Raw genomic sequence first — 25470 nt, forward strand, 5'->3', positions numbered from 1 at the left:
CCTGGCATGGGGCCGAGGGAACCGCGCCCCACGGGGCCACGGAGGTCAGCATCTTCCAGCAGAGCCTCGGGGCCCGGCAGTTCAGAGCCCGGCACCTCGGGGCCCGGCGGTTCAGAGCCCGGCACCTCGGGGCCCGGCGGTTCAGAGCCCGGCACCTCGGGGCCTTGGAGTTCAGAGCCCGGCACCTCGGGGCCTGGCGGTTCAGAGCCCGGCACCTCGGGGCCTTGGAGTTCAGAGCCCGGCACCTCGGGGCCTGGCGGTTCAGAGCCCGGCACCTCGGGGCCTGGCGGTTCAGAGCCCGGCACCTCGGGGCCTGGCGGTTCAGAGCCCAGCACCCCTGGGCCTGGCGGTTCAGAGCCCGGCACCTCGGGGCCTTGGAGTTCAGAGCCCGGCACCTCGGGGCCTGGCGGTTCAGAGCCCGGCACCGCTGGGCCTGGCGGTTCAGAGCCCGGCACCTCGGGGCCTTGGAGTTCAGAGCCTGGCACCTCGGGGCCTGGCGGTTCAGAGCCCGGCACCTCGGGGCCTGGCGGCTCAGAGCCCGGCACCTCGGGGCCTGGCGGTTCAGAGCCCGGCACCTCGGGGCCTGGCGGTTCAGAGCCCGGCACCTCGGGGCCTGGCGGTTCAGAGCCCGACACCTCTAGGCTCCCTGCATCAGTTATGAAAGTAAAAACCTTCCTTGAGCCCCAGCCCGTCTTTGATCATAAATGAAGCCCTGGGTGTCCCCACCCCTGGGCCGGTCTGTACAGGGCCGGGCCGGGCCAGAGAGCTGGGACCCGCCTGGTACCAGCCCCCCGGGTGGTCAGTGTGCCCTCGAGGGGGTACCAGCCTGTGCCCCCCATCTCCTGTCAGACCGGGCCAGGTCTTTCGTCTCGGTTCCTACCCCCGGAGTTGGGCTAACGCCAGGTCACCCCACACGGCCTCTGTCAGGGTCTTGCCCCCTTGGTGCCAGCCCCAGCCCATGGTGTCTGGCCCGTGGGTGCCAGGCAGTGCCAGGGCCCACCAAGACAGGGCTCTCCAGTACCTCCCCGCAGCCGCCCCACGGGACCCACGCCGCTAAGGGGCACCATGCCTGGCTGGGCAGGGCAAGGCAAGGGGCAGGCATGTCCCTGCGCCCGGCTGCTGCCCACCTGGGGCCTGAGCCCCGCCCCTCCACCCACCCTGGGGGGGGCTCTGCCCCTCCCTCTCCTGGTGGCCATGTGGGATTGGCGGGGGGGCGTGTCGGCAGCAGGCCAGGCCCCAGCTCTCCTGCTGGGCTCCTGCGTCTCGGGGGGACTGCTGCTGGGAGTCTGAGGCCTCTGGCTTTAGCTGGGGGGATCCCCCAGATCTAATGGGGGGGTGCACAGTTACCCCCCGGGGTGAACGAAACAGCCGATTGCACCAAACACCCCGGCTGTGTGACTCTCCCCTCCCCACAGCTCCTGCCCCACAGCTCCCCCCACGTGCACCCTGCCCCCCAACTCCCCCCACACAGCTCCTGCCTCTCTGCCCCCAACTCCCCCCACCCGCACCCTGCCCCCCAACACCCCCACAGTTCCAGCGCCCCAACTCCCCCCACCCACACACTGCCCCCAACTCCCCCACACAGCTCCAGCCCCCCAACTTCCCCCACCCGCACCCTGCCCACACAGCTCCTGCCTCTCTGCCTCTCACCTGCACCCTGCCCCCCAGCTCCTACCACACACACCCTGCCCCCCGACTTCCCCCAGACAGCTCCTGCCTCTCTTTTCCCCCCCCCCCCCCGCATCCTGCCCCAGTTCCCCCCAAAACCCTGCCCCACAGCTCCGGCCTCTTTACCCCTACACCCTGCCCCCTGCAGTGCCCAGAGCCCTGCCTCCCTCCGCCCCAGCACTTAGATCCAGCCCCAAACCGTTTCCCCCACTGGCTGCCTTATTGACCCCTTCTAGGGTTTGTTCATTAACTACTCTTCACCAGACCCTTTGACCCGCTGCCTGGACACCTGGGTTCTGGCTCCTCGCCCGGCCTGGGCGCGATTCCTGGCGTCGGGGGCTCGAGGGTTATTTATTGTTCTGGGCCCAGTGTGGCTCCCATCCCCTTCCGCTCCCCCCCCCAACCACTGGGTCCCACCCCCGTCCTGGAGCCAGGGGAGAACCCAGGCGTCCGGGCTCCCCTCCCCCCAGCCCGCTCTAACCACTGGGTCCCACTCCCCTCCCGGAGCAGGTTGGGGGGGCGGATTATTCAAGAGGCTCTGGCAGGGAGGCAAGTGGAACTGGAGTCAGAGCTGGGGGGGGGGGCTGCGAACTGGAGAAAAGTCCCCCCCCAGCACCCCCCACGCACAGCCAGTGCCCCTCCCCCTCGCCACGGCGCTCCCTGCTGCAATGAACCACACGAAGCGGAGGGCAGAGCAGGTAACTCAGCTTTATCTCTCTGCAGTGGGGCAGGGGGGGCTGATGTGGGGCGGGGGGGCTCAGATCTCCATCCGGAAGCTCAGGTCGGTTCCCTCCATTTGCCTCTCGTAGTCGGCATCGAATCGCTCGTTCTGCGCCACCGTGAACTGGTTCTTCCAGTCGCCCGTCACACCTGGGGGACAGGAGAGTGGGGTCACTGAGCCCCCTTCCCAGGCCGAGCCCCCGGGCACCCCGCTGAGCCCCACTCCCCACCCCCGGTGCCCCCCTGCCCCGGCCCACTTACCCTTGCGCATGAAGGGCGAGATGCTGTGGTCCATGACGCTGGTGGGGAGGGTTTTGTAGTTGGCCATGAAGTTCTGCTTCATCTGGGCGAAGGCCGTGTGCCGGGCGATCGCCTCCACCAGCCCCTCGCCCGGGGGGCACCCCAGGAACTCCAGCACCTTCCGGATCTCCCGCCGGGGGTCCTGGGCAGGACGGGGGTTAGAGACAGCGGGGCACGCCGGGGGGCTGGGGACGGGAGGGGGAGAGGGAGTCGGGTGGGGGTGGGGACAGGAAGAGGGGAGGGGCAGTTGGGGGGACAGGGACAGGAAGGAGGAGGGGCAGTGGGGGGACAGGAAGGGGGAGGGGCAGTGGGGGGGACAGGGACAGGAAGATGAGCAGTGGGGTGGGCTGGGGACAGGAAGGGGGGCACTCGGGGGACAGGAATGGGGGAGGGGCAGTGGGGGGGACTGGGACAGGAAGGGGGGAGGGGCAGTGGGGGGGACAGGAAGGGGGAGGGGCAGTTGGGGGGACAGGGACAGGAAGGGGGGAGGGGCAATGAGACTACTCGGGGGGGGGGGGCTCACCTCCTTCATGTCCTCGTAGAACAGGTAGAGCAGTCGCTGCTCCCGTCTCTTCTCCCACCAGCCCCGGACGTGCTGGTACCATGACCCGAACGACACTGCGGGGGGCAGACGGCTCAGAGCCCCCCCAGTCCCTTCACACGCCCCCCCCAGGCAATCCCCACACCCCCGTCCCCCACCCCCAGCCAGGCAATGCCCCCTGCTCCCCTCCGTGCCCCCCCAGCCAGGCAATCCCCCAACGCCCCCCCTGCACCCTCCCCAGCCAGGCAATCCCCCAATGCCCCCCCTGCACCCTCCCCAGCCAGGCAATCACCCCCGCCCCCTCTGTGCCCCCCGCCCCGAGCTAGCCAGTCTGTGCCCTGGGGCAGGTCTGAGCCGGCGCCCCCCCAGCTCGCGCCCCACCTTCGCCAGCCATGAAGTCGGCCAGGAAGTGGTCCCAGGAGCCCGGGTCCGGATGCACCTTCGCCATCTGGTAGAAGTAATAGTAGGACACGGCCACGTCCTTGGGGTTCCTGGCCACGTAGATCATCTGGGGGGGGACACGGGGGTCAGCCCTCCTCTCTCCACCCCCACCTCAGCTGAGCTCCGCTCCCAGAGGCCAATCAGAGCCCAGCTGGCCCCCCACCCCCGGCTCACCTTACAGTCCTGCTCCCAGAACGAGTCCGGCAGCAGCTGCACCGGGAGATGGGTCTTCACCAGCCGCCGGGCGCGGCTCTTCCGGAGCAGCTCCACCCCTGGGGGGCACAGGGCGGGTGAGCCGGGAGTCCCCGACAGCCAGTGCCCCCTGCCCACAGCACCCCAACCCACAGCGCCCCCTCCTCACAGCGCCCCCCTGCCCACAGCGCCCCAACCCATAGCGCCCCTCCTCACAGCGCCCCCCTGCCCACAGTGCCCCCTGCCCACAGTGCCCCAACCCACAGCGCCCCCCTGCCCACAGCGCCCCCCTGCCCACAGCGCCCCCTCCTCACAGCGCCCCCCTGCCCACAGCGCCCCCCTGCCCACAGCGCCCCCCTGCCCACAGCACCCCAACCCACAGCGCCCCCTCCTCACAGCGCCCCCCTGCCCACAGTGCCCCCCTGCCCACAGAGCCCCCTCCTCACAGCGCCCCCCTGCCCACAGCGCCCCCTGCCCACAGCGCCCCCTCCTCACAGCCCCCCTGCCCACAGCGCCCCCCTGCCCACAGCGCCCCAACCCACAGCACCCCCCTGCCCACAGCACCCCAACCCACAGAGCCCCCTCCTCACAGCGCCCCCTGCCCACAGCGCCCCCTCCTCACAGCGCCCCAACCCACAGCGCCCCAACCCACAGAGCCCCCTGCCCACAGCGCCCCCCTGCCCACAGCACCCCAACCCACAGCGCCCCCCTCCTCACAGCGCCCCCTCCTCACAGCGCCCCCCTGCCCACAGTGCCCCCTGCCCACAGCACCCCAACCCACAGCGCCCCCCTGCCCACAGCGCCCCCCTGCCCACAGCGCCCCAACCCACAGAGCCCCCTCCTCACAGCGCCCCCCTGCCCACAGCGCCCCCCTGCCCACAGCGCCCCCTCATCACAGCGCCCCCCTGCCCACAGAGCCCCCTCCTCACAGTGCCCCCCTGCCGGTCGAGGCCAGGCTGGAGTAGCTGGGACCTAGACAAATGAGAGGATTGGGCCAAAAGAAACCTGATGAGGTTCACCAGGGACAAGTGCAGAGTCCTGCACTTAGGACGGAAGAATCCCATGCACTGCTACAGACTAGGGACCGAATGGCTAGGTAGCAGTTCTGCTGAAAAGGACCTAGGGGTTACAGTGGACGAGAAGCTGGATATGAGTCAACAGTGTGCTCTTGTTGCCAGGAAGGCTAATGGCATTTTGGGCTGTATAAGTAGGGGCATTGCCAGCAGATCGAGGAACGTGATCGTTCCCCTTTATTCGACATTGGTGAGGCCTCATCTGGAGTACTGTGTCCAGTTTTGGGCCCCACACTACAAGAAGGATGTGGACAAACTGGAGAGAGTCCAGTGGAGGGCAACAAAAATGATTAGGGGTCTGGAGCACATGACTTATGAGAAGAGGCTGAGGGAACTGGGATTGTTTAGTCTCCAGAAGAGAAGAATGAGGCGGGATTTGATAGCTGCTTTCAACTACCTGAAGGGGGTTCCAAAGAGGATGGAGCTCGGCTGTTCTCAGTGGTACCAGATGACAGAACAAGGAGCAAGGGTCTCAAGTTGCAGTGGGGGAGGTCCAGGTTGGATATTAGGAAACACTATTTCACTAGGAGGGTGGTGAAGCACTGGAATGCGTTACCTAGGGAGGTGGTGGAATCTCCTTCCTTAAGGGTATTTAAGGTCAGGCTTGACAAAGCCCTGGCTGGGATGATTTAGTTGGGAATTGGTCCTGCTTTGAGCAGGGGGTTGGACTAGATACCTCCTGAGGTCTCTTCCAACCCTGATAGTCTATGATTCTGTGAGCTCCCCCCACAGCCAGCGCCCTGCCCCCTCCCCACAGTGCCCCAGGAGCCGAGGCCGTGTTACCGGTGGGGACCCCAGGAACAGCAAACTCCAGGAAAGGGACTCGCATGTAGATGGCATCTCGCTTGCATTTCTCTGTGTCTCCATCATTGTAGATCATGTCGATGATCTCACTGATCCAGGTGGTACCTGCAGGAGACAGGCAGGGCTGGGCTGGCAGGGGCTGCGGGTCGGGAGTGAGGGGCACCGGCAGAGCTGGGGGGGCAGGGCTGGGCTGGCAGGGGCTGCGGGTCGGGAGTGAGGGGCACCGGCAGAGCTGCGGGGGGGCAGGGCTGGGCTAGCAGGGGCTGCGGGTCGGGAGTGAGGGGCACCGGCAGAGCTGGGGGGGCAGGGCTGGGCTGGCAGGGGCTGCGGGTCGGGAGTGAGGGGCACCGGCAGGGCTGGGCTGGCAGGGGCTGCGGGTCGGGAGTGAGGGGCACCGGCAGAGCTGGGGGGGGCAGGGCTGGGCTGGCAGGGGCTGCGGGTCGGGAGTGAGGGGCACCGGCAGAGCTGGGGGGGGCAGGGCTGGGGTAGCAGGGGCTGCGGGTCGGCAGTGAGGGGCACCGGCAGAGCTGGGGGGGCAGGGCTGGGCTGGCAGGGGCTGCGGGTCGGGAGTGAGGGGCACCGGCAGAGCGGGGGGGGCAGGGCTGGGCTAGCAGGGGCTGCGGGTCGGGAGTGAGGGGCAGCAGCAGAGCTGGGGGGGGGCAGGGCAGGGCTGGCAGGGGCTGCGGGTCGGGAGTGAGGGGCACCGGCAGAGCTGGGGGGGCAGGGCTGGGCTGGCAGGGGCTGCGGGTCGGGAGTGAGGGGCACCGGCAGAGCTGGGGGGGCAGGGCTGGGCTAGCAGGGGCTGCGGGTCGGGAGTGAGGGGCACCGGCAGAGCTGGGGGCGGGGGGCAGAGGACTGCGGGTCGGGAGTGAGGGGCACCAGGGCACAGAGGGAGGGGCTAGGGGGAGGCTGGAGGACTCACCGGATTTGGGGTAGGTGGAGATCAGTAGATCGTCCGGCTGTGCCTGGAATCCCTCCACCTCCCCCCAGTTCTCAGCGAAGTATTTGACCATAGGGACTCCCTGGATGGGGATCAGGGCTGGGCGCGGAGTCTCCTCGGCCGGCTGCATCCTGGGAGAGAAAGGGTTAAAGAGACTCTCTGGAGATAGCCCCCCCCCCGCCCCCCTCAGAGACCAGGGCTGGTCTGGCAGGTGTTGTGGGTCGGGAGTGAGGGGCACAGGCAGAGCTGGGGGGGGGGGCAGGGGCTGGGGGTCGGGAGGGAGGGGCACCGGCAGAGCTGGAGGGGGGGGCAGGGGCTGGGGGTCGGGAGGGGGGGCACCAGCGCAGGGGCCGAGTTGTGAAAGTTTCTGGCACCGGAGGGAGACGTTGTTGGCTCCGGGACATTCCTGGGTCCAGGAGCGGGGGGGGGGGGGGGGGGGGGGACGGGGGACGGCGGGGGCGGCAGGCGGGGGGGGGGGGTCAGGAACCGGGGCGGGGGGTCAGGAACCGGGGCGGGGGGGAGGCGGTTGCCCCTTTCTGTAGGGCGGCAGGAGGGTCCCCGCAGGAGAAGGGCAGGTCCTGGGGACTCGGCGCCCCATCCCTCTGCCCGTCCTGCGGGCTCCGGACACCTGGGTCCCTTCTCCTGCCTGGGGGGCCCTGGGGAGCTGCCCCCCCACACACACTCACTTGCTCGGGGCTCGGCGGGGTCCGGAGAAGCTCTGCGCGAGGCCGGGCGGGTTTTATCGGCGGAGCCAGGAGCGGGCGGGGCTGTGGAGAGGGGCCAGGAGGGGGCTGGTCCCATCGCCATGGGGTGCGGGAGGCGGACGCCTGGGTCCGTCCCGGTGTTCATCTTTCTGTCATCCCCCTCCCCCTCCCGAGCGCTCAGGGTCACCGTTCCCGGACGCCTGGGTCCCCTTCCCCATCCTTGTCTGCCCCCCCGCCCCACGGACGCCTGGATTCCCTTCCCCATCCTTATTCCCCCCCCCCCACTCCCGGACACCTGGGTCCCCTTCCGCACCCCCTTTCCCCATCCCTGTTCCCCCTCCCCACCCGGACGCCTGGATCCCCTTCCCCATCCTTGTTCCCCCCCACACACACACGCCCGGACGCCTAGGTCCCCTTCCCCATCCTTGTTTCCCCCACCCCCGCCCGGACGTCTGGGTCCCCTTCCCCATGCCTGTTCCCGCTCGGACGCCTGGGTCCCCTTCCGCATCCCTGTTCCCCCTCCCCCGATGCCCAGACGTCTGGGTCCGCTTCCCCATCCTTGTTCTCCCCCCCCCCCACCTCGGTCCCCTCCCACCCACGCCGGTGTCAGGGGCTGCAGGTTGGTCAGGTCATACATTCCCGGAGCTCACTGGGTGGGGGAGGGGTCCCTGTGCCCCATGGGCCCCCCCACAGCTCAGTACTCGGACGCCTGGGTTCAGGGCGGGAGGGAAAGGTTCCAGCATCCTCCCCCGAAAGCCTGGGGCTCCTCCCCCACTCTGCCCCTCCCCCCACCTGTCCCTGTCCCCCCTGCTGGGCTCCCTCGCCGGACGCCTGGGTCCGTCCCCGTGTCAGGCAGAGCCGGGACTCGAATCTCCTGAGATTTTTATTTCATGTAATCCCATAATTATCCCCTGGGCCCCCGGGGTCCAGGAGGGGGCGGGTCCATCGTCCCGGTGGGTGGGGCAAAGGGGACCGGTCCTTTGCCCCGCCCCCTCCAGCGCAGGCTCCTCCCCTCTGGTCTTCACGTCTGCAGCTCCTCTGTCCAGTGTCCCTGTGGGCAGGAGGGGGTCAGAGAGGGAGGAGCTTCCCCGTGAGGGGGCGGGGACAGGATGAAGGGGTGCGGCTTAGCTGCCCTAAGGCGGGGCTACAAAGGGAGGCGGGGCAGGGGTTTGTCTGCCTGAGAAGGGGAGTTTAGCAGCAAGACACTGTGAAAAGGGAGGGGAGAGAATGGGGGCGGGGCTTACCTGCGAGAGGGGGCGTGGTCAGTGAGGGGCAGGCACAGGGAAGGGGTGGGGTTAAAGGCAAGAGGGGCGGGGACAGAAGAGGGAAGCCCGATGGGCCCACACAATGGGCGGGGCTCTTGTGCCAAAGGGGAACACACGAGGGGTGGAGCTTAGCAGCAAGTGGGCGGGGCTTACCTGGGAGGAGGCAGGGACTTCTTCCAAGTCACCATAGCAACCCTGGTGGTAGCGAATCAAGTCGCCCCACAGGAGCAGGTTCTTGCAGCTGCAACAGGAAATGGGGGGGCCTTCACCATGGGAATTGGGTCACCAAGGCAACATGCTGGGGATGTTGCCCTGGGCAACTGCGTCCCATCCCTGCCCTCCCTGGAGATCCCCCCTCCCCCAGGGGATCCCCCGGGCCCCATACCCTGGGCAGCGCCCCTCCACGGGCAGGATCTGCTCCGGCTCCTCCCGCAGGAACTCCCGCGCCAGGCAGGCGGGGTGGGCAGCCAGGGGGCAGCCGGGGTGGAAGCAGCGCAGGGGGGGGTTGTCCGCATCCTGCAGGGGGGAGACAGATGTGTGGGGGGGTACAGCCCCCACACCCCTCCCCTCCCCTCTCAGCCCCCCCTCTAACCACCAGCCCTCACTCCCCACCCCCTGGCTCCCAGCCCCCCTCTCTAACCACCAGCCCTCACTCCCCCCCCCGGCTCCCAGCCCCCCCCTCTGACCACTAGCCCCCACTCCCCTCCCCTCAGCTCTCAGCCCCCCCCTCTGACCACTAGCCCCCACTCCCCTTGGCTCTCAGCCCCCCCCAACCACTAGCCCCCACTCCCCTCCCCTCAGCTCTCAGCCCCCCCCAACCACTAGCCCCCACTCCCCTCCCCTCGGCTCTCAATCGTCCCCCCCATCACCAGCCCCCATTCCCCTCCCCTCGGCTCTCAGCCCCCTCTTTCCCCCCACTCTAACCACCGGAGACCCCCCCTCCCCTCCCAGAGCTGGTAGAGAACCCAGGAGTCCTCACTCCCAGGCCCCACTGCTCTTACATTAGGCTCCCCCTCCCCTCCCAGAGAACCCAGGTGTCCGGGCACCCCCAATGTACCTGGAGTCTCTTCAGGCAGAGAGCGCAGCGCTGGGCCTGGGCTGCCTGCCCCGGTGGAGGCCCGGGTTCTTCCTGCCCCCGCTCCCCGCGGCCCCTGGCTCGGCCCAGCGCCCGGACCTGCCCGAAGGCCACGGGCATGTGCAGGGGGGGCTGGAGGGCGGGGGGGAAGTCCCGGCGGTACCCTGGCTCCAGCCAGCGCACCGTGAGGGGCAGGCGGCACCAGGGCGCCGCGCGAAGCATGTGGGCCAGAACCCGGAGGTGGAAATCAAAGCGGGTCTCCCGGCGGGCGCGACGGCTCACGTGGGAGAGACGGCGAGAAGTGTGCGGGTGCTGCCAGGCCCACTCAAACTGGAGAGCAGAGAGACAGCGGAGTTAGAGAGCAGGGGCTGCGGGTCGGGAGTGAGGGGCACCGGCAGAGCTGGGGGGGCAGGGCTGGGGTAGCAGGGGCTGCGGGTCGGGAGTGAGGGGCACCGGCAGAGCTGGGGGGGCAGGGCTGGGGTAGCAGGGGCTGCGGGTCGGGAGTGAGGGGCACCGGCAGAGCTGGAGGGGGCCCAGGGCTGGGCTAGCAGGGGCTGCGGGTCGGGAGTGAGGGGCACCGGCAGAGCTGGGGGGGGCCCAGGGCTGGGCTAACAGGGGCTGCGGGTCGGGAGTGAGGGGCACCGGCAGAGCTGGGGGGGGCAGGGCTGGGCTGGCAGGGGCTGCGGGTCGGGAGTGAGGGGCACCGGCAGAGCTGGGGGACAGGGCTGGGCTAGCAGGGGCTGTGGGTCGGGAGTGAGGGGCACCGGCAGGGCTGGGAGGGGCAGGGCTGGGCTAGCAGGGGCTGCGGGTCGGGAGTGAGGGGCACCGGCAGAGCTGGGGGGAGCCGGGCTGGGCTAGCAGGGGGCTGTGGGTTGGGAGTGAGGGACACCGGCGGAGCTGGGGGGGACTGGGCTGGCAGGGGGCTGCAGGTTGGGAGTGGGAGGCACGGGCAGGGCTGGTGCGGGGGGCAGGGCTGGGCTGGCAGGGGCTGCGGGTCAGGAGTGAGGGGCACCGGCAGAGCTGGGGGGAGCCGGGTTGGGCTGGCAGGGGCTGTGGGTTTGGAGTGAGGGGCACCGGCAGAGCTGCGGGGGACTGGGCTGGGCTGGTGGGGGGCTGCAGGTTGGGAGTGAGGGGCACCGGCAGGGCTGGGAGGGGCAGGGCTGGGCTGGTGGGGGGGCTGCGGGTTGGGAGCGAGGGGCATCGGCAGGGCTGGGAGGGGCAGGGCTGGGCTGGTGGGGGGGCTGCAGGTTGGGAGTGAGGGGCACCGGCAGAGCTGGGCGGGGCAGGGCTGGGCTAGCAGGGGCTGTGGGTCGGGAGTGAGGGGCACCGGCAGGGCTGGGAGGGGCAGGGCTGGGCTGGTGGGGGGCTGCAGGTTGGGAGTGAGGGGCACCGGCAGAGCTGGGCGGGGCAGGGCTGGGCTAGCAGGGGCTGTGGGTCGGGAGTGAGGGGCACCGGCAGGGCTGGGAGGGGCAGGGCTGGGCTGGTGGGGGGGCTGCGGGTCGGGAGTGAGGGGCACCGGCAGGGCTGGGAGGGGCAGGGCTGGGCTGGTGGGGGGGCTGCGGGTTGGGAGCGAAGGGCATCGGCAGGGCTGGGAGGGGCAGGGCTGGGCTGGTGGGGGGGCTGCGGGTCGGGAGCGAGGGGCATCGGCAGGGCTGGGAGGGGCAGGGCTGGGCTGGTGGGGGGCTGCGGGTTGGGAGTGAGGGGCACCGGCAGAGCTGGGAGGGGCAGGGCTGGGCTGGTGGGGGGGCTGCGGGTTGGGAGCGAGGGGCACCGGCAGATACCCGCAGCGCAGCCACGTCGGAGGGGAAGCCGTGGACAATCAGCACCATCTCCCTGCAAGGAGAGAACCCAGGTCACGCCAGAGCTCCCAGCATGCCCTGCTCCCTCAGCCTCCACTCCCAGCATGCCCTGCTCCTCCCTCCCCAGGCCAGCCAATTCTCCCAGCATGCCCTGTTCCCTCAGCCTCCACTCCCAGCATGCCCTGCTCCTCCCTCCCCAGGCCAGCCAATTCTCCCAGCATGCCCTGTTCCCTCAGCTTCCACTCCCAGCATGCCCTGCTCCTCCCGCCCCAGGCCAGCCAGTTCTCCCAGCATGCCTTGCTCTGCTGCTTAGGTTGTCACGAGTGCATGGCCTGCTGGGAGCCTACCCCTGCAGCATTGCATGCTGGGATTATCCCACCACCACCACCATTGCATGCTGGGAGCCGTGTCCCCAATCCTCCTGGGGTTACCAGGGCCCGCGCCCGCTGGTCTTCCAGGCCCCGCCGCGGCGCTTGCCGGCATTGTGCTGCCCGATGCGGCGCTGGGGGGCCACGGTGAAGCCGACGTAGACACGGCCCCGGTACCGGGGGTTGGTGCAGAACAGCAGGTAGACGCCGAAGAACCCCCGCGGCTCCGCCCCCATGGCCGGGCCTGGGGAGAGGGGACGGGAAAGGTCATAGCTGGCCAGCCCCACTTCCCAGCATGCCCCGGGTCCCCCCCAGCCCCCATCTCCCAGCATGCCCCAGGTCCCCCCATACCACCTACTTCCCAGCATGCCCCCTGTGCCCCCCACTTCCCAGCATGCCCCAGGTGCCCCCCCAGCCCCCACCTCCCAGCATGCCCCAGGTCCCCCCCCCGTGTCCCCCACTTCCCAGCATGCACCAGGTGCCCCCCAGCCCCCACCTCCCAGCATGCCCCAGGTCCCCCCCCCCGTGTCCCCCACTTCCCAGCATGCACCAGGTGCCCCCTCATGTAGCAGGTCCCCCCCCCCCGTGCCTCCCACTTCCCAGCATGCACCAGGTGCCCCCCCATGCACCAGGTCCCACCTGTGCCCCACACTTCCCAGCATGCATCAGGTCCCCCGCCCGTGCCCCCCACTTCCCAGCATGCATCAGGTCCCCCGCCCGTGCCCCCCACTTCCCAGCATGCACCAGATGCCCCCCACTTCCCAGCATGCCCCGGGGCCCCTCCAATCCTGCCTCCAGCCTCAGCTCCTGGAGCCACCGCCCGGGCCCAGCCCGGGAACAGGCACCAGGCGACTCCCGCTGATTGGTGCTTTTGGGCAGCGCCGCTTCCCACGATGGATCCTATTGGTCGCATTGCGGGAAGCCCGCCCCCAGCCCAACTCTGATTGGAGGAGCTCGGGCGAGTGGCGCATTGGGATGGGACCTGAGGCGGAAGTGGGGCGGTACTATAGGCGGAAGTGGCAGTACCAGAGACGGAAGTGAGGCGGCACCAGAGGCGGAAGTGAGGCGGTGACTATAGGCGGAAGTGGCGGCACCAGAGGCGGAAGTGAGGTGGTACTATAGGCGGAAGTGAGGCGGTGCTATAGGCGGAAGTGGCGGCACCAGAGGCGGAAGTGAGTCGGTGACTATAGGCGGAAGTGGCGGCACCAGAGGCGGAAGTGAGGCGGTGTCTAGAGGCGGAAGCGGGCGGGATCCCAGCGCCTTGCGGAGCGGGATGGAGGCGGCCGAGCCGGCTCTGAGCGCGGAGACCCTCCGGGGGCGGCTGCTGCGGGGGCTGGAGGCGGAGCACGTGGTGAGTGTCCCCCAGGCCCCTCCCCCGCGCGGCGCGGGCTCCGGCCCCCGGGGCCTCGCATGGGGGGGGGCGGGGGCCGGTATCGGGGGGTGGCAGGTGGGGGGGCGGGGGCCGGTATCGGGGGGTTCCCGGTGGGGGGGCAGGTGGGGGGGGCTGGGCTGGTATCGGGGGGTTCCCGGTGGGGGGGCAGGTGGGGGGGGCGGGGGCTGGTATCGGGGGGTTCCCGGTGGGGGGCCCGGTGGGGGGGGCGGGGGCCGGTATCGGGGGGTGGCAGGTGGGGGGGCGGGGGCCGGTATCGGGGGGTTCCCGGTGGGGGGGCAGGTGGGGGGGGCGGGGGCTGGTATCGGGGGGTTCCCGGTGGGGGGGCAGGTGGGGGGGCGGGGGCTGGTATCGGGGGGTTCCCGGTGGGGGGGGCGGGGGCCGGTATCGGGGGGTTCCCGGTGGGGGGGCAGGTGGGGGGGGCTGGGCTGGTATCGGGGGTTCCCGGTGGGGGGGCGGGGCTGGTATCGGGGGGTTCCCGGGGGGGCAGGCGGGGGGGGCGGGGGCTGGTATCGGGGGGGGCAGGTGGGGGGGGCGGGGGGCTGGTATCGTGGGGTTCCCGGTGGGGGGGGCGGGGCTGGTATCGGGGGGTTTTGGGGTCACCCCCCCACTCATGTCTCCCCCCAGGAAGTGGAGGACACGACCCCGAGCCGCTGCTCCACCAGCTTCAAGGTTCTGGTTGTCTCGGGCCGGTTCCGGGGGAAGCCGCTGCTCCAGCGACACCGGTGAGCCGGGACCCCCCCCCCCCCCCCGGGACCCCCAAGTCCCGGAGTTCTGGCTCCGGGGGGGGCTGGGGGAGCTCTGGGGCCTGACCCCAGGGGGCTCCTGCGGCTCCGGCACTGACCCCCCCTCCCCACAGGCTGGTGAACGAGCTGCTGGCCGAGGAGCTGAAGCACATTCACGCCTTCGAGCAGCGCACGCTGACCCCCGAGCAGTGGGAGAAGGAGCGGGGGGGCCTGCAGTGAGCCCCCCCGGAGCAGGACGGAGCTGGGACCCCCGCGCCCCACGGAGATCAGCCATCGGCTGGAATAAAGGATTATGGGCAACGAAATAGTGTCTGACTGGTGCCCCTCACTCCCGACCCGTGGACCCCCCCCAGCCCTGCCCCCCCTCCCCCAGCTCTGCCGGTGCCCCTCACTCCCGACCCGTGGACCCCCCCCAGCCCTGCCCCCCCTCCCCCAGCTCTGCCGGTGCCCCTCACTCCCGACCCGTGGACCCCCCCAGCCCTGCCCCCCCTCCCCCAGCTCTGCCGGTGCCCCTCACTCCCGACCCGCAGCCCCTGCCCCCCCAGCCCTGCCTCCCCCAGCTCTGCCAGTGCCCCTCCCTCCCGACCCGCAGCCCCCCCCAGCTCTGCTAGTGCCCCTCCCTCCCGGTGCTCTTCACTCCCGACCCGCAGCCCCTGCTAGCCTAGCCCTGCCCCCCCCCCAGCTCTGCCGGTGCCCCTCACTCTCGACCCGCAGCCCCCTGCCCCCCCAGCCCTGCCGGTGCCCCAATGCACAGCTGTACCCCTTAGTCCCAGCCGGGGGGGGGGGGAAATCTCAGGTTATGAATTGTGAGGGGGCAGTTGAACTATTTGTGGCCTTAACAATCCCTTGGTTCAATGCATCCTGCAAAGCTGCCATCAGTAGCCTTCAGAGTCAACATATGTCCCTGCTCTGTCCAAGCCTCAGGGACATGATGCGTGGGGGCATCCTCCGTCTCCCCCTCTCCAGCACAGGCCGGGTCTCAGCCACCCCCAGCACAAAGCGAGGCACAGGTGCTATTTACAATGTTTATTGGTAGAAACCTTCACAGCAGACAGACACTGGTGCCTGTCCCCTCCCCTGGGGTGGCCCCCAGTTCCGCCGTATCCCCCCCCGTTACTCCCCCCCCATGACTTAAAAAAACAAGGTAAAAAAGATAAAACCTTCTCTGTACAGGGCGGGAGGGAACCGGCCTCCCAGAGACGGAAGGGAATGGGGGTTATGGGGGCATTTGAGGGTTAACTGGGCAGGACCTGGCCCCCCACGAAGGCATCTCTTTGGCCATGGCAGATGCTGGGGGGGGGGGGGGGAGCGCCGCCTGCTGGCAGCCGGGGGGGGGGCAGGAGGAGGCTCCAGCCGGCAAAGCTTGTGGGGGGCAGGAAGGTTCCAGTGTCGTGGGGCAGCCCTGAGTTAGACAGAAGGTTGCGGGGGGGACGGAGGCTCCCCCCGGCTATTTGGCAGCCTTGGCCTCCAGCACCGCGGTCGCTCCTGCTCCGTCACCATCGCCTGCAGCTGCCGCACGTCCTCGGTCAACTTCTCCAGCGCCTGGGGAGGGGGAGAGCTCGTGGGGTGCCCCTCACTCCCGACCCGCAGCCCCTGCCGGCCCAGCCATGGAGTCCTCTCCCCCAGCTCCGCCGGTGCCCCTCGCTCCCGAACCCCAGCCCCGTCCTGCCCCCCCCCCAGCTCTGGCGGTGCCCCTCACTCCCGACTCGCAGCCCCTGCCGGCCCAGCCATGGAGTCCGCTCCGCCGGTGCCCCTCGCTCCCGAACCCCAGCCCCGTCCTGCCCTCCCCAGCTCTGGCGGTGCCCCTCACTCCCGACCCGCAGCCCCTGCTAGCCCAGCCCTGCCCCCCCAGCTCTGCCGGTGCCCCTCACTCCCGACCCGCAGCCCCTGCCAGCCCAGCCCTGGCCCCCCAGCTCTGCCGGTGCCCCTCACTCCCGACCCGCAGCCCCTGCCGGCCCAGCCCTGCCCCCCCCAGCTCTGCCGGTGCCCCTCACTCCCGACCCGCAGCCCCTGCCAGCCCAGCCCTGGCCCCCCAGCTCTGCCGGTGCCCCTCACTCCCGACCCGCAGCCCCTGCCGGCCCAGCCCTGCCCCCCCCCAGCTCCACCGGTGCCCCTCACTCCCGACCCGCAGCCTCTGCTAGCCCAGCCCTGCCCCCCCCCCAGCTCCACCGGTGCCCCTCACTCCCGACCCGCAGCCCCCCTTGTCTCACCCCGGGACTGCCCCCATCGGAGCAGGTCTGGCTCCGGCGTGGCTCTAGGATGCTCTTGTTGACTTTGAACTCGCGGCTCTTGGGCGGGACATATCCGTCCTTCAAGGAGATGAGCAGGGGACCGGCGTCCTTGCCCCCGAACCATTCTTCTGCCGTCAGGGCGGGGTCAGGCCCCGCCGTGTCGGGGTACAGGTCCTCCTGGAACAGGTCTGACTGTGGGAGGAGAGAGCCAGCATTGGTCCCAGGCGTCCGGACTCCCAGAACCTCCCCGCCCAGGATGGAACCCAGGCGTCCGGGAACCCAGCCCCACCCCCAGCTCACCTTGCGGGGCACCGTCATGGCAATGGGCTCACATCTGCGCTCGTGGAGTTTGTAGAATCTGAAATGCGGAGGGAAGGAGGGTCAGGAAGGCGGGGGGGGTCTCTTGGGATCCCGGTAGTGGAGGGGAGTGGTGGGGTTAGATATTTGGCTGTTTTCTCCCTGTGCCGCCCCAGTCCTGCGCAGTCCACGAGCGAACTGCCCAATGAACACAAGATCTGTTAAGGGACGAAGGCGCCAGGCCAGGTTCATTGTCAGTGAGGCAGGTCCTGGGATCCCGCAGACTCGGACGGGCCAATAATACAGGGAGCAGCTTCGTGAAGGGCGAGACTTTCGCTTCCCCCTCGGCAGCCAGACACACTCCCTTAGAGGCTCCATTTTATACATTGACACAAACCAGTTACGTGCTGGCCCCCTGCCAGAGCCAGCTCCCATCCTGGGGGGGTCAGTGCGTCCCTGTTCTCTTGGTGGGGGGTGCTGTGGGGGGTGCTGTGGGGGGTTGTTTGGGTCCCACCCAGCTGGGATGGGGTCACGAGTGTCCTGGGCCCAGCAGCTCTCAGGAGGGTTCCCCCAGCCTGGCTCTGCTTCGGCGCCGCAAAGCTTCGAGCCCTGCAGCCTCTGGTACACGGGCTTGTGTCTCAGGGTCACTTCCAGCCACACGGGGCGGGACGGGCTTCTGGGGGACTGGAGGAGGCTGGGGTTTGTGGAGCTGCTGGGGTCTGAGGGAATCTGGAGGTTTCAGGGAGGGTTGGTGTCTGGGAGCTTTAGGCGGGTTCTTGGAGTTCAAGGGGTGTTTGGGGGGCTCAGGGGGCTGAGGGGGTTTTGGGTGTCCGAAGGGGGTGGGGGATCTGGGGGGGGGGTTGGGGGGATTCAGGTGTCCGAAGGGGGCAGGGGGGTCCGAGGGGGGGTTGGGAGATTCAGGTGTCCGAAGGGGGCGGGGGGGGATTCAGGTCTGAAGGGGGCTGGGGCGGTCGGGGTCCCCCGTACCTGGCGATCTCGCACTTGCTGACGTCCAGGCCCCGCTTGGGCATCCAGCCGCCCCCGCGCTGCGACTCCTTGGAGCTGAAGAGGGACAGGAAGTGCAGGTAGGGGGCCTCGGGCGTCACCTCAAAGTAGCGGATGGAGCTGTCGCCCTGCAGGGGGACAGACAGGGGGTCAGTGGGGGGGAGCCGGGGAGCCCCCCCAGGACCCCCAAGCTCCTGTCCCGTGGGCTGTCCCGGACGCCTGGGTCCCGCGCTGACCTTGCCGCAGAGGTAGACCATGCTGGTGTCGGGGTCGTAGTGAGGGAGCAGCACCCCGCTGCTTGTGTCCAGCTCCTGCAGGTTCATGGGCTCCTCCAGGTGGGCCTGGTGGGGGAGAGGAGAGGAGTCAGGGTGGGGGGGGCAGGGTCCCTCTCAGGCTCCCACACCGCCACCTGCTGCTCACTCGGGGAGGTGCTGGGGAGAGGTAGGTGGGTGGGGCTAGAAGGGAGGGTTGGGGGCGGGGTTTCTCCCTGGCTCCCACATCATGACCTGTCTCTTGCTGGGGTGGGGTCTCCCTGGGTCCCAGAGGGTGGGGTCTCACTGGGTCGCTAAGGGGCGGGGTCTCACCAGGGGTGGGGGATGGGGCAGGGTCTCACTGGGTCGCTAAGGGGTGGGGTCTCACCAGGGGTGGGGGATGGGGCAGGGTCTCACTCCTCGCTAAGGGGCGGGTCTCACCAGGGGTGGGGGATGGGGGCAGGGTCGCACTGGGTCGCTAAGGGGCGGGGTCTCACCAGGGGTGGGGGATGGGGCTGGGTCGCTAAGGGGCGGGGTCTCACCAGGGGTGGGGGGATGGGGGCAGGGTCGCACTGGGTCGCTAAGGGGCGGGGTCTCACCAGGGGTGGGGGATGGGGGCAGGGTCGCACTGGGTCGCTAAGGGGCGGGGTCTCACCAGGGGTGGGGGATGGGGGCAGGGTCTCACTGGGTCGCTACGGGGCGGGGTCTCCCCAGGGGTGGGGGATGGGGCAGGGTCTCCCTGGGTCGCTAAGAGGCGGGGTCTCACCAGGGGTGTGGGATGGGGGCAGGGTCGCACTGGGTCGCTAAGGGGCGGGGTCTCACCAGGGGTGGGGGGTGGGGCAGGGTCTCACTGGGTCGCGAAGGGGCGGGGTCTCACCAGGGGTGGGGGATGGGGGCAGGGTCGCACTGGGTCGCTAAGGGGCGGGGTCTCACCAGGGGTGGGGGGTGGGGGCAGGGTCTCACTGGGTCGCTAAGGGGTGGGGTCTCACCAGGGGTGGGGGATGGGGCAGGGTCTCACTGGGTCACTAAGGGGTGGGGTCTCACCAGGGGTGGGGGATGGGGCAGGGTCTCACTGGGTCGCTAAGGGGCGGGGTCTCACCAGGGGTGGGGGATGGGGCAGGGTCTCACTGGGTCGCTAGGGGGCAGGGTCTCACTGGGTCGCTAGGGGGCAGGGTCTCACCAGGGGTGGGGGATGGGGCAGGGTCTCACTGGGTCGCTAGGGGGCGGGGTCTCACCAGGGGTGGGGGATGGGGCAGGGTCTCACTGGGTCGCTAGGGGGCGAGGTCTCACCAGGGGTGGGGGATGGGGCAGGGTCTCACTGGGTCCCTAAGGGGCGGGGTCTCACCAGGGGTGGGGGATGGGGCAGGGTCTCACTGGGTCGCTAGGGGGCAGGGTCTCACCGGGTCCCACAGCGCCACCTGGCGCTCGCTCATGCGGCTGAAGCCGGTGGTGAGGATCTTGCCGTCGTCCAGCAGGACAGCGCGGACCGGCCGGGAGCCCTCGTGGGGGTTGACCTTTTCCTGTGGCGAGACAGGGGTCAGAGAGACAGGAAACCACCCCATAGCCCCGCACCTCCACATCCCCCCATAGCCGGGTCCCTACATCCCCCATAGCCCCGCCCCCAGGCCATAGCCACCCCTCCACATCCCCCATAGCCCCGCCCCTCTCCCCAAGGCCCCGCCCCCGCACTCACGGCGAGCACGCGGCCGGAGCGGGGCTCGATCACACGGACCCGGCGGTCTCGGCAGGAGGTGCAGAGGCGGGATCCGTCGCGGCTCCAGGCCACGCTGTAGATGGTGTCGGGGTGCAGGTCTCGCAGCTCCACCAGCGCCTGGCCCGAGCCCACGTCCCACAGCAGCACGGCGTTGTCATAGCCTGGGGGGGAGGGGAGGGTCAGCGGGGGGAGGGGCGGGGGGCAGGGGGGGAGGAGAGGGGCACCCCCCAGCCCCCAGCAGTACCTGCGCTCAGCAGCACATTCTGGGCCGTGGGGTGCCAGGCCACGATGCCGACGCGCTTCGAGTGCCCCTCCAGCGTGACCAGCGGCTCCGTGAGGGGGCGCACCAGCCCCCCGTCTGGTACCTCCCACACCTGGGGGGAGAGAGCGGGTCACCCTGGCCCCACACGCCCAGGGCGGGCAGCCTGGGGCCTTTGGATCAACCCCCTGGTGCCCCCACTCACCATGACGGTGCAGCGCCCCCTCCCCCCCCCCGCTCACCATGACGGTGCAGCGCCCCCTCCCCCCCCCCCGCTCACCATGACGGTGCAGTCCTCAGAGCCGCTGGCGATGATGTTGTCGTTGTGAGGGCACCACTCGATGTCCAGCACTGGGGCCGTGTGTCCACACACCAGGGGCTGCGACTTGTCCAGGCGCCCGGTCTGCGGGAAGAGGAGCGGAGTTAGGATCCAGGCGTCCAAGATCCCCTCCCCCCCTCAACCGACTACTCCCCTCCCCGGGGAGAGAACCCAGGCGTCCTGGCTCCTGACTGCAGTTACATGCTTTGCCCACCAGGTGGTGTAATAGAGGCTTCACCCTTTCCACTAGGAAGGATGAGCGGGATTCTCCCCTTTGCTGGCCCCCCGAACCCCCGGGAACTGCCCCCCCCCGGACAGGGGGTGCAGCCCTGAGACTCCCTGAATATCTGTGGGGCAGCTGGGAGTCAGGGTTGGGGCAGGTGAAGAGTGGGGAATAGTGCTTAGAACAGGGGGCCAGGGAGCCCGGATGCCTGGGTTCTCTCCCCAGCTCTGGGAGGGGAGTGGGGGCTGGTGGGTTAGAGCGGGGGGGGGGGGGGGGCTGGGAGCCAGGACTCCTGGGTTCTCTCTGGGCTCTGGGAGGGTGGGTTAAGTGGTTGTGGGGGGAGGGATGTGGAGGGTCCCTGCGGCTCCCCCTATGGCCACAGGGGAGTTTCCCGGGGAGGGGGGACGGGTGTATAGCTTTGTCTGTCTTGCGACACTGCTCCCAGCCCCAGTGCCCCAGCTGTGCCCATAAAAGGCGACATGAGCCCTTCCCCTGCCGTGGGGCAGGAAACGCACTGAGAACGCAGCAGGGTCTGGTAGCGGGACAGCTGCTCCATCAGCACCGGGCACCCCGGGGTCCCTCCTGGGCTCCCCCCACAGGCCAGGACTCCTGGGTCCCTATGGGGCTCTTCCCTGACCTCACTCCCACCTGGACTCCTGGGTCCCTCCTTATCCCCCCATTAACAGCCCCTCCCCCACTGCACGCCACACCTGCTGAGCACAGAAACACCCTCCCAGCTCCCCCCATCGTCCTGCTGAGTACCCAGGTGGGACCCACAAAAATGGCAGTCCCAACAAAAGTTCCCCAGGGATTGAGGAATGATGGGAAATTCCCTCATGGCCAGGCCAGGAAGGGCCAAGGGGTTAAAACCAGAGACATTGTGTGGGTGGAGCCAGGGCTGGGCTAGCAGGGGCTGCGGGTCGGGAGTGAGGGGCACCGGCAGAGCTGGGCGGGGGGGCAGGACTGGGCTGCCAGGGGCTGCGGGTCAGGAGTGAGGGGCACCGGCAGAGTTGGGGGGGGCAGGGGCTGCGGGTCGGGAGTGAGGGGCACCGGCAGAGTTGGGGGGGGGCAGGGGCTGTGGGTCGGGAGTGAGGGGCACCGGCAGAGCTGGGCGGGGGGGCAGGACTGGGCTGCCAGGGGGCTGCGGGTCAGGAGTGAGGGGCACCGGCAGAGTTGGGGGGGGCAGGGGCTGTGGGTCGGGAGTGAGGGGCATCAGATGGGCTGGGGGAGGGGCTCTCTCTGTTCTCATTTTTCTGCTCCCGTCACGATGGAGTCACAAGACGGCGCATCCTGGGAGCTGAGGGTACCTCCAAGGCCTCATCCTGCCGCCCCCTTCCCCCAGGCCAGGGAAGGACACAGGGTCCTTTATCCCCCTGCTGCCCCTCACTCCCAACCCGCAGCCCCCTGCCCCCCCAGCTCTGCCGGTGCCCCTCACTCCCGACCCGCAGCCCCTGCCAGCCCAGCCCTGGGTCCCCCCCAGCTCTGCCGGTGCCCCTCACTCCCGACCCGCAGCCCCCTGCCAGCCCAGCCCTGGGCCCCCCAGCTCTGCCGGTGCCCCTCACTCCTGACCCGCAGCCCCCTGCCAGCCCGGCCCTGGGCCCCCCAGCTCTGCCGGTGCCCCTCACTCCCGACCCGCAGCCCCCTGCCAGCCCAGCCCTGGGCCCCCCAGCTCTGCCGGTGCCCCTCACTCCTGACCCACACCCCTGCTAGCCCAGCCCTGCCCCCCCAGCTCCCCTTCTTAGGTAATGTTCTATCTCTCCATCTGTCTGTGTTTCCGGGGGGGGGGGGGGGGGTGTTTTGTGAAACCGCCAAACAGGCAGATCTTGACTTTTTTGCCTTAAATGGCTCCAAATTTGAACCTGGGGCGGAAGCAGGCGTGTAAAAGGGGAAGTGGGTTTGGGGGGAGGAGGGGGGGCAGGTCTGAGACAGCTCAGCCCTAGCCCAGTCCAACGGGGCTTGTGTGGTAATGGGGGGGGGGATCATGTCAGGTCACAGCTGGATCCGCAGTGCAATGAGCCCAACGAGAGAGACACAGCGAGTAGCGGGGGCTGCGGGTCGGGAGTGAGGGGCACCGGCTGGGCTGGTGGGGAGGGGTGCGCTGGGCGGAGTTACCTTGGCCAGGGGCAGCACCATGAAGGCCCCTCCCCCACTGGCCTCCACGATCATGGCCAGGAATTTGGGGTTCACGGAGCAGAAGCTGCTGTCCCAGGTGGTCTGCGAGATCCGCACGTCGTCGTAGCACTGGTCGGCCTTTGCCGGCTGCCCGAACACATGGCGAAACTTGCTGCTGCGCACCACTTTCCGGCTCATGGCGGCTGGGGAGAGACGCAGGGTCACCGGTGCCCCTCACTGCCGACCCGCAGCCCCTGCCAGCCCAGCCCTGCCGGTGCCCCTCACTGCCGACCCGCAGCCCCTGCCAGCCCAGCTCTGCCGCTGCCCCTCACTGCCGACCCGCAGCCCCTGCCAGCCCAGCTCTGCCGCTGCCCCTCACTGCCGACCCACAGCCCCTGCCAGCCCAGCCCTGTCCCCCCCAGCTCTGCCGCTGCCCCTCACTGCCGACCCGCAGCCCCCTGCCCCCCCAGCCCTGCTGGTGCCCCTCACTCCCAACCCGCAGCCCCTGCTGTTCTAATCTGTCTCTGTGCCACCCCCCCCCAGGTTACCTCATGAGACCTCCTTTCCCAGCTGCCCCCAGAGATCCCCTCTCCAGCATTGGAGGAGGAGGGGGCAGAGGATACAGCCCCCCACCCAGCCCAGTGATCCCCTCTGCTGAGACCCCTCCCCATGCCCCAGGTAGCTGTCTACACCATCACCCTGCCTGCCCCTCCCAGCCAGCTGCAAGCGTCTTCACAGCTCAGGAGATGATTCCCCAGGGCTCGGCAGGGAGCCGGGCTGGGAGGAGGAGACCCAGACTGCTCAGAAATGGGCCAGCCAAGAGAACCCAGGAGTCCTGGCTCCCACCCCCCTCCCAGAGACAGAACCCAGGAGTCCTGGCTCCCAGTCCCCTCCCAGAGCCAAGAGAACCCAGGAGTCCTGACTCCCACCCCGCTCCCAGAGCCAAGAGAACCCAGGAGTCCTGGCTCCCACCCCGCTCCAGAGACAGAACCCAGGAGTCCTGGCTCCCAGCCCCCTGCTCTCACCGGCTCCAGATGCTCTGGTGTCACAGTGAATCCGGAGGCTGCAGATCAGAGCGTTTTAACGCCCTTCTCTGTCACAGCTTGGAGGGGGTGGCGCCTTAAAGGGACAGGACAGTCACAGGCGCAGGGAGGGGGGGCTGGGGGAGGAGCCTTCGACACCCCCCCCTTCACTTCCCCCATCTGGGACCCAGGGGCCGGCTCACTCTGGGAGGAAGGGAACGGGGGTGGAAATAAGGTGTAGGGGACACAGCTGTAAGAGACCGAGCTGGGGCACGGGACCCAGGTGTCCGGGCTGTCAGCACAAGGACCCAACCCCCAGCGGCTCTTCACTGAACTAGCCAACCCCCACTCTTCCTTTTCTGCCTGTCTGGCCTTCTCCAGGCCCCTCCGTCCAGGCATGGCTGGCCCGTGTCTCCAGACACCTCTCTGTCTGTCTGTCTGTCCATACCCATAGACCGCCTCTACCAGCCTACCTACCTATTCACACATCTATCTATCTATCTATCCCCACACACCCCCTCTATCTATCTATCCATCTATCCATCCCCATCCGCCCCATCTATCTTTCTATCCCCTTCTACCCTATCTATCTATCTATCCCCACACACACCCTCTATCCATCCCCATCCACCCCCTCTATCTATCTACCTACCTATCCCCTTCCACCCTCTCTCTCTCTCTCTATCCCCATCCACCCCATCTATCCCCACACACCCCCTCTATCTAATCTATCTATCCCCACACACCCCCTCTATCTATCTACCTACCTATCCCCTTCCACCCTCTCTCTCTATCTGTCCCCATCTATCTATCCCATCCACCCCCTCTATCTATCCCCGCACACCCCATCTATCTATCCCCATCCACCCCCTCTATCTATCTATCCCATCCACCCCCCTCTATCTATCCCCATCCACCCCCTCTATCTATCTATCTATCTATCCCCATCCACCCCATCTATCTATCTATCCCCACACACCCCATCTATCTATCTCTCTATCCCCATCCACCCCCTCTATCTATCTATCCATCTATCTATCCCCATCCACCCCATCTATCTATCTATCTATCTCTCTCTCTATCCCCATCCACCCCCTCTATCTATCTATCCATCTATCTATCCCCATCCACCCCATCTATCTATCTATCTATCTAATCTATCTATCCCCACACACACCCTCTATCCATCTATCTATCCCCATCCACCCCCTCTATCTACCTACCTATCCCCTTCCACCCTCTCTCTCTCTATCTATCCCCATCTATCTATCCCCATCCACCCCCTCTATCTACCTACCTATCCCCTTCCACCCTCTCTCTATCTATCCCCATCCACCCCATCTATCCCCACACACCCCCTCTATCTAATCTATCTATCCCACACACCCCCTCTATCTACCTACCTATCCCCTTCCACCCTCTCTCTCTCTATCTGTCCCCCTCTATCTATCCCATCCACCCCCCTCTATCTATCCCCATCCACCCCCCTCTATCTATCCCCATCCACCCCCTCTATCTCTCTCTCTATCCCCATCTAGCCCAGCAGCTGTCTGGGGGCCGTCAGACATGCCCTGTGCTCTGGCTTTCCCCCTCCTCCCCTGCCCTGTGGCAGGAGGTGCCCGGGGCTGGGTGTGCTGGTTCCCACCCCCCACAGGCCGGCTGCCTTGGGGCAGGGATGGCCTCTCCCTCTCTGTCTCGTTCCCAGTGGTTGAGGCCAGGAGGGGGCATTCGCTCATCCCCTCGGACCCCCTGAGGGCCTAGCTCCAGGCAGGGAATTTCAGCCTCCTTCCCCGGTCGGGCCCCCAGTCCGGAGCACAGCCAAACGGAGATGGAGGCTGTCCCACGGCCCGGGGTCTCTCTCCCAGGGGTTAATCACAGACCCGCCCCCATGACTCCCAGCTGGAACTGGCCTGGCATTGCTGGCCAGCCATTGGGCTGGGCCGGAGCCGGGGCTGGCTCCCTTTGCAAGCAGCTGAGCGTCTCTCTCAGCCCCAGATCCTCTCCGAGTCGT

At 68.7% G+C, this 25470-nt stretch overlaps 4 protein-coding genes across 9 annotated transcripts; 1 reads left to right on the forward strand and 3 right to left on the reverse strand.

Moving 5' to 3' along the window:
* Window positions 1-2357: 2357 nt before the first annotated feature.
* Window positions 2358-7543, reverse strand: LOC101940443 (sulfotransferase 1 family member D1-like). 2 transcript variants are annotated; one of them, XM_065591072.1, is made up of 8 exons: window positions 7366-7524; window positions 6662-6810; window positions 5719-5844; window positions 3845-3942; window positions 3611-3737; window positions 3212-3306; window positions 2650-2830; window positions 2358-2538 (listed from the first exon to the last, which is right to left on the reverse strand). In XM_065591072.1, exons 2-8 carry the CDS (start codon window positions 6807-6809, stop codon window positions 2426-2428), a joined length of 888 nt encoding a protein of 295 aa, XP_065447144.1. In that variant the 5' UTR covers window position 6810; window positions 7366-7524; the 3' UTR covers window positions 2358-2425. The 2 variants fall into 2 exon arrangements, with proteins under 2 accessions (XP_065447144.1, XP_065447142.1); XM_065591070.1 differs by lacking the exon at window positions 6662-6810 and having other exon boundaries at window positions 7366-7543.
* Window positions 7544-8248: 705 nt separating this feature from the next.
* On the reverse strand, window positions 8249-12816 carry SLX1A (SLX1 homolog A, structure-specific endonuclease subunit). Of its 5 annotated transcripts, none has more exons than XM_065591076.1 (7): window positions 12683-12816; window positions 11954-12134; window positions 11505-11556; window positions 9706-10053; window positions 9034-9164; window positions 8802-8889; window positions 8249-8434 (listed from the first exon to the last, which is right to left on the reverse strand). In XM_065591076.1, exons 1-7 carry the CDS (start codon window positions 12801-12803, stop codon window positions 8405-8407), a joined length of 951 nt encoding a protein of 316 aa, XP_065447148.1. In that variant the 5' UTR covers window positions 12804-12816; the 3' UTR covers window positions 8249-8404. The 5 variants fall into 5 exon arrangements, with proteins under 5 accessions (XP_065447148.1, XP_065447149.1, XP_065447150.1 ...); XM_065591077.1 differs by lacking the exon at window positions 12683-12816 and adding an exon at window positions 12530-12622; XM_065591078.1 differs by lacking the exons at window positions 11505-11556; window positions 12683-12816 and adding an exon at window positions 12530-12625.
* Window positions 12638-14331, forward strand: BOLA2B (bolA family member 2B). Its single transcript, XM_065591082.1, has 4 exons — window positions 12638-12935; window positions 13001-13241; window positions 13908-14005; window positions 14140-14331. Exons 2-4 carry the CDS (start codon window positions 13164-13166, stop codon window positions 14243-14245), a joined length of 282 nt encoding a protein of 93 aa, XP_065447154.1. The 5' UTR covers window positions 12638-12935; window positions 13001-13163; the 3' UTR covers window positions 14246-14331.
* A 706-nt stretch (window positions 14332-15037) lies between these two features.
* CORO1A (coronin 1A) lies at window positions 15038-24067 on the reverse strand. The gene is made up of 11 exons (XM_005290181.4): window positions 23463-24067; window positions 22438-22640; window positions 20064-20186; window positions 19769-19898; window positions 19504-19685; window positions 19211-19330; window positions 17796-17900; window positions 17542-17687; window positions 16558-16615; window positions 16237-16449; window positions 15038-15568 (listed from the first exon to the last, which is right to left on the reverse strand). Exons 2-11 carry the CDS (start codon window positions 22633-22635, stop codon window positions 15434-15436), a joined length of 1410 nt encoding a protein of 469 aa, XP_005290238.2. The 5' UTR covers window positions 22636-22640; window positions 23463-24067; the 3' UTR covers window positions 15038-15433.
* Window positions 24068-25470: the final 1403 nt, after the last annotated feature.

Source organism: Chrysemys picta, chromosome 4 (genome assembly GCF_011386835.1).
Source record: "Chrysemys picta bellii isolate R12L10 chromosome 4, ASM1138683v2, whole genome shotgun sequence".
Lineage (NCBI taxonomy): Eukaryota > Metazoa > Chordata > Testudines > Emydidae > Chrysemys > Chrysemys picta.

Excerpts from the sequence above, each read along its gene's own strand:
- LOC101940443 (XM_065591070.1), bottom strand. The coding sequence starts at position 7,528 with ATGAACACCGGGACGGACCCAGGCGTCCGCCTCCCGCACCCCATGGCG. Across the intron at positions 3,943-5,718 it reads TGTTCCTGGGGTCCCCACCG|GGGTGGAGCTGCTCCGGAAG; the intron begins GTAACACGGCCT and ends TGTGCCCCCCAG. Across the intron at positions 3,307-3,610 it reads CGACTTCATGGCTGGCGAAG|TGTCGTTCGGGTCATGGTAC; the intron begins GTGGGGCGCGAG and ends TGCCCCCCGCAG.
- SLX1A (XM_065591075.1), bottom strand. The coding sequence starts at position 12,258 with ATGCTGGGAAGTAGGTGGTATGGGGGGACCTGGGGCATGCTGGGAGAT. Across the intron at positions 9,165-9,705 it reads TCTGCCTGAAGAGACTCCAG|GATGCGGACAACCCCCCCCT; the intron begins GTACATTGGGGG and ends TCCCCCCTGCAG. Across the intron at positions 8,435-8,801 it reads AAGTCCCTGCCTCCTCCCAG|GGACACTGGACAGAGGAGCT; the intron begins GTAAGCCCCGCC and ends TCCTGCCCACAG.
- BOLA2B (XM_065591082.1), top strand. The coding sequence starts at position 13,164 with ATGGAGGCGGCCGAGCCGGCTCTGAGCGCGGAGACCCTCCGGGGGCGG. Across the intron at positions 13,242-13,907 it reads GGCTGGAGGCGGAGCACGTG|GAAGTGGAGGACACGACCCC; the intron begins GTGAGTGTCCCC and ends GTCTCCCCCCAG. Across the intron at positions 14,006-14,139 it reads CCGCTGCTCCAGCGACACCG|GCTGGTGAACGAGCTGCTGG; the intron begins GTGAGCCGGGAC and ends CCCTCCCCACAG.
- CORO1A (XM_005290181.4), bottom strand. The coding sequence starts at position 22,635 with ATGAGCCGGAAAGTGGTGCGCAGCAGCAAGTTTCGCCATGTGTTCGGG. Across the intron at positions 19,899-20,063 it reads CTGAGGACTGCACCGTCATG|GTGTGGGAGGTACCAGACGG; the intron begins GTGAGCGGGGGG and ends CTCTCCCCCCAG. Across the intron at positions 19,331-19,503 it reads GCTCCGGCCGCGTGCTCGCC|GAAAAGGTCAACCCCCACGA; the intron begins GTGAGTGCGGGG and ends GTCTCGCCACAG.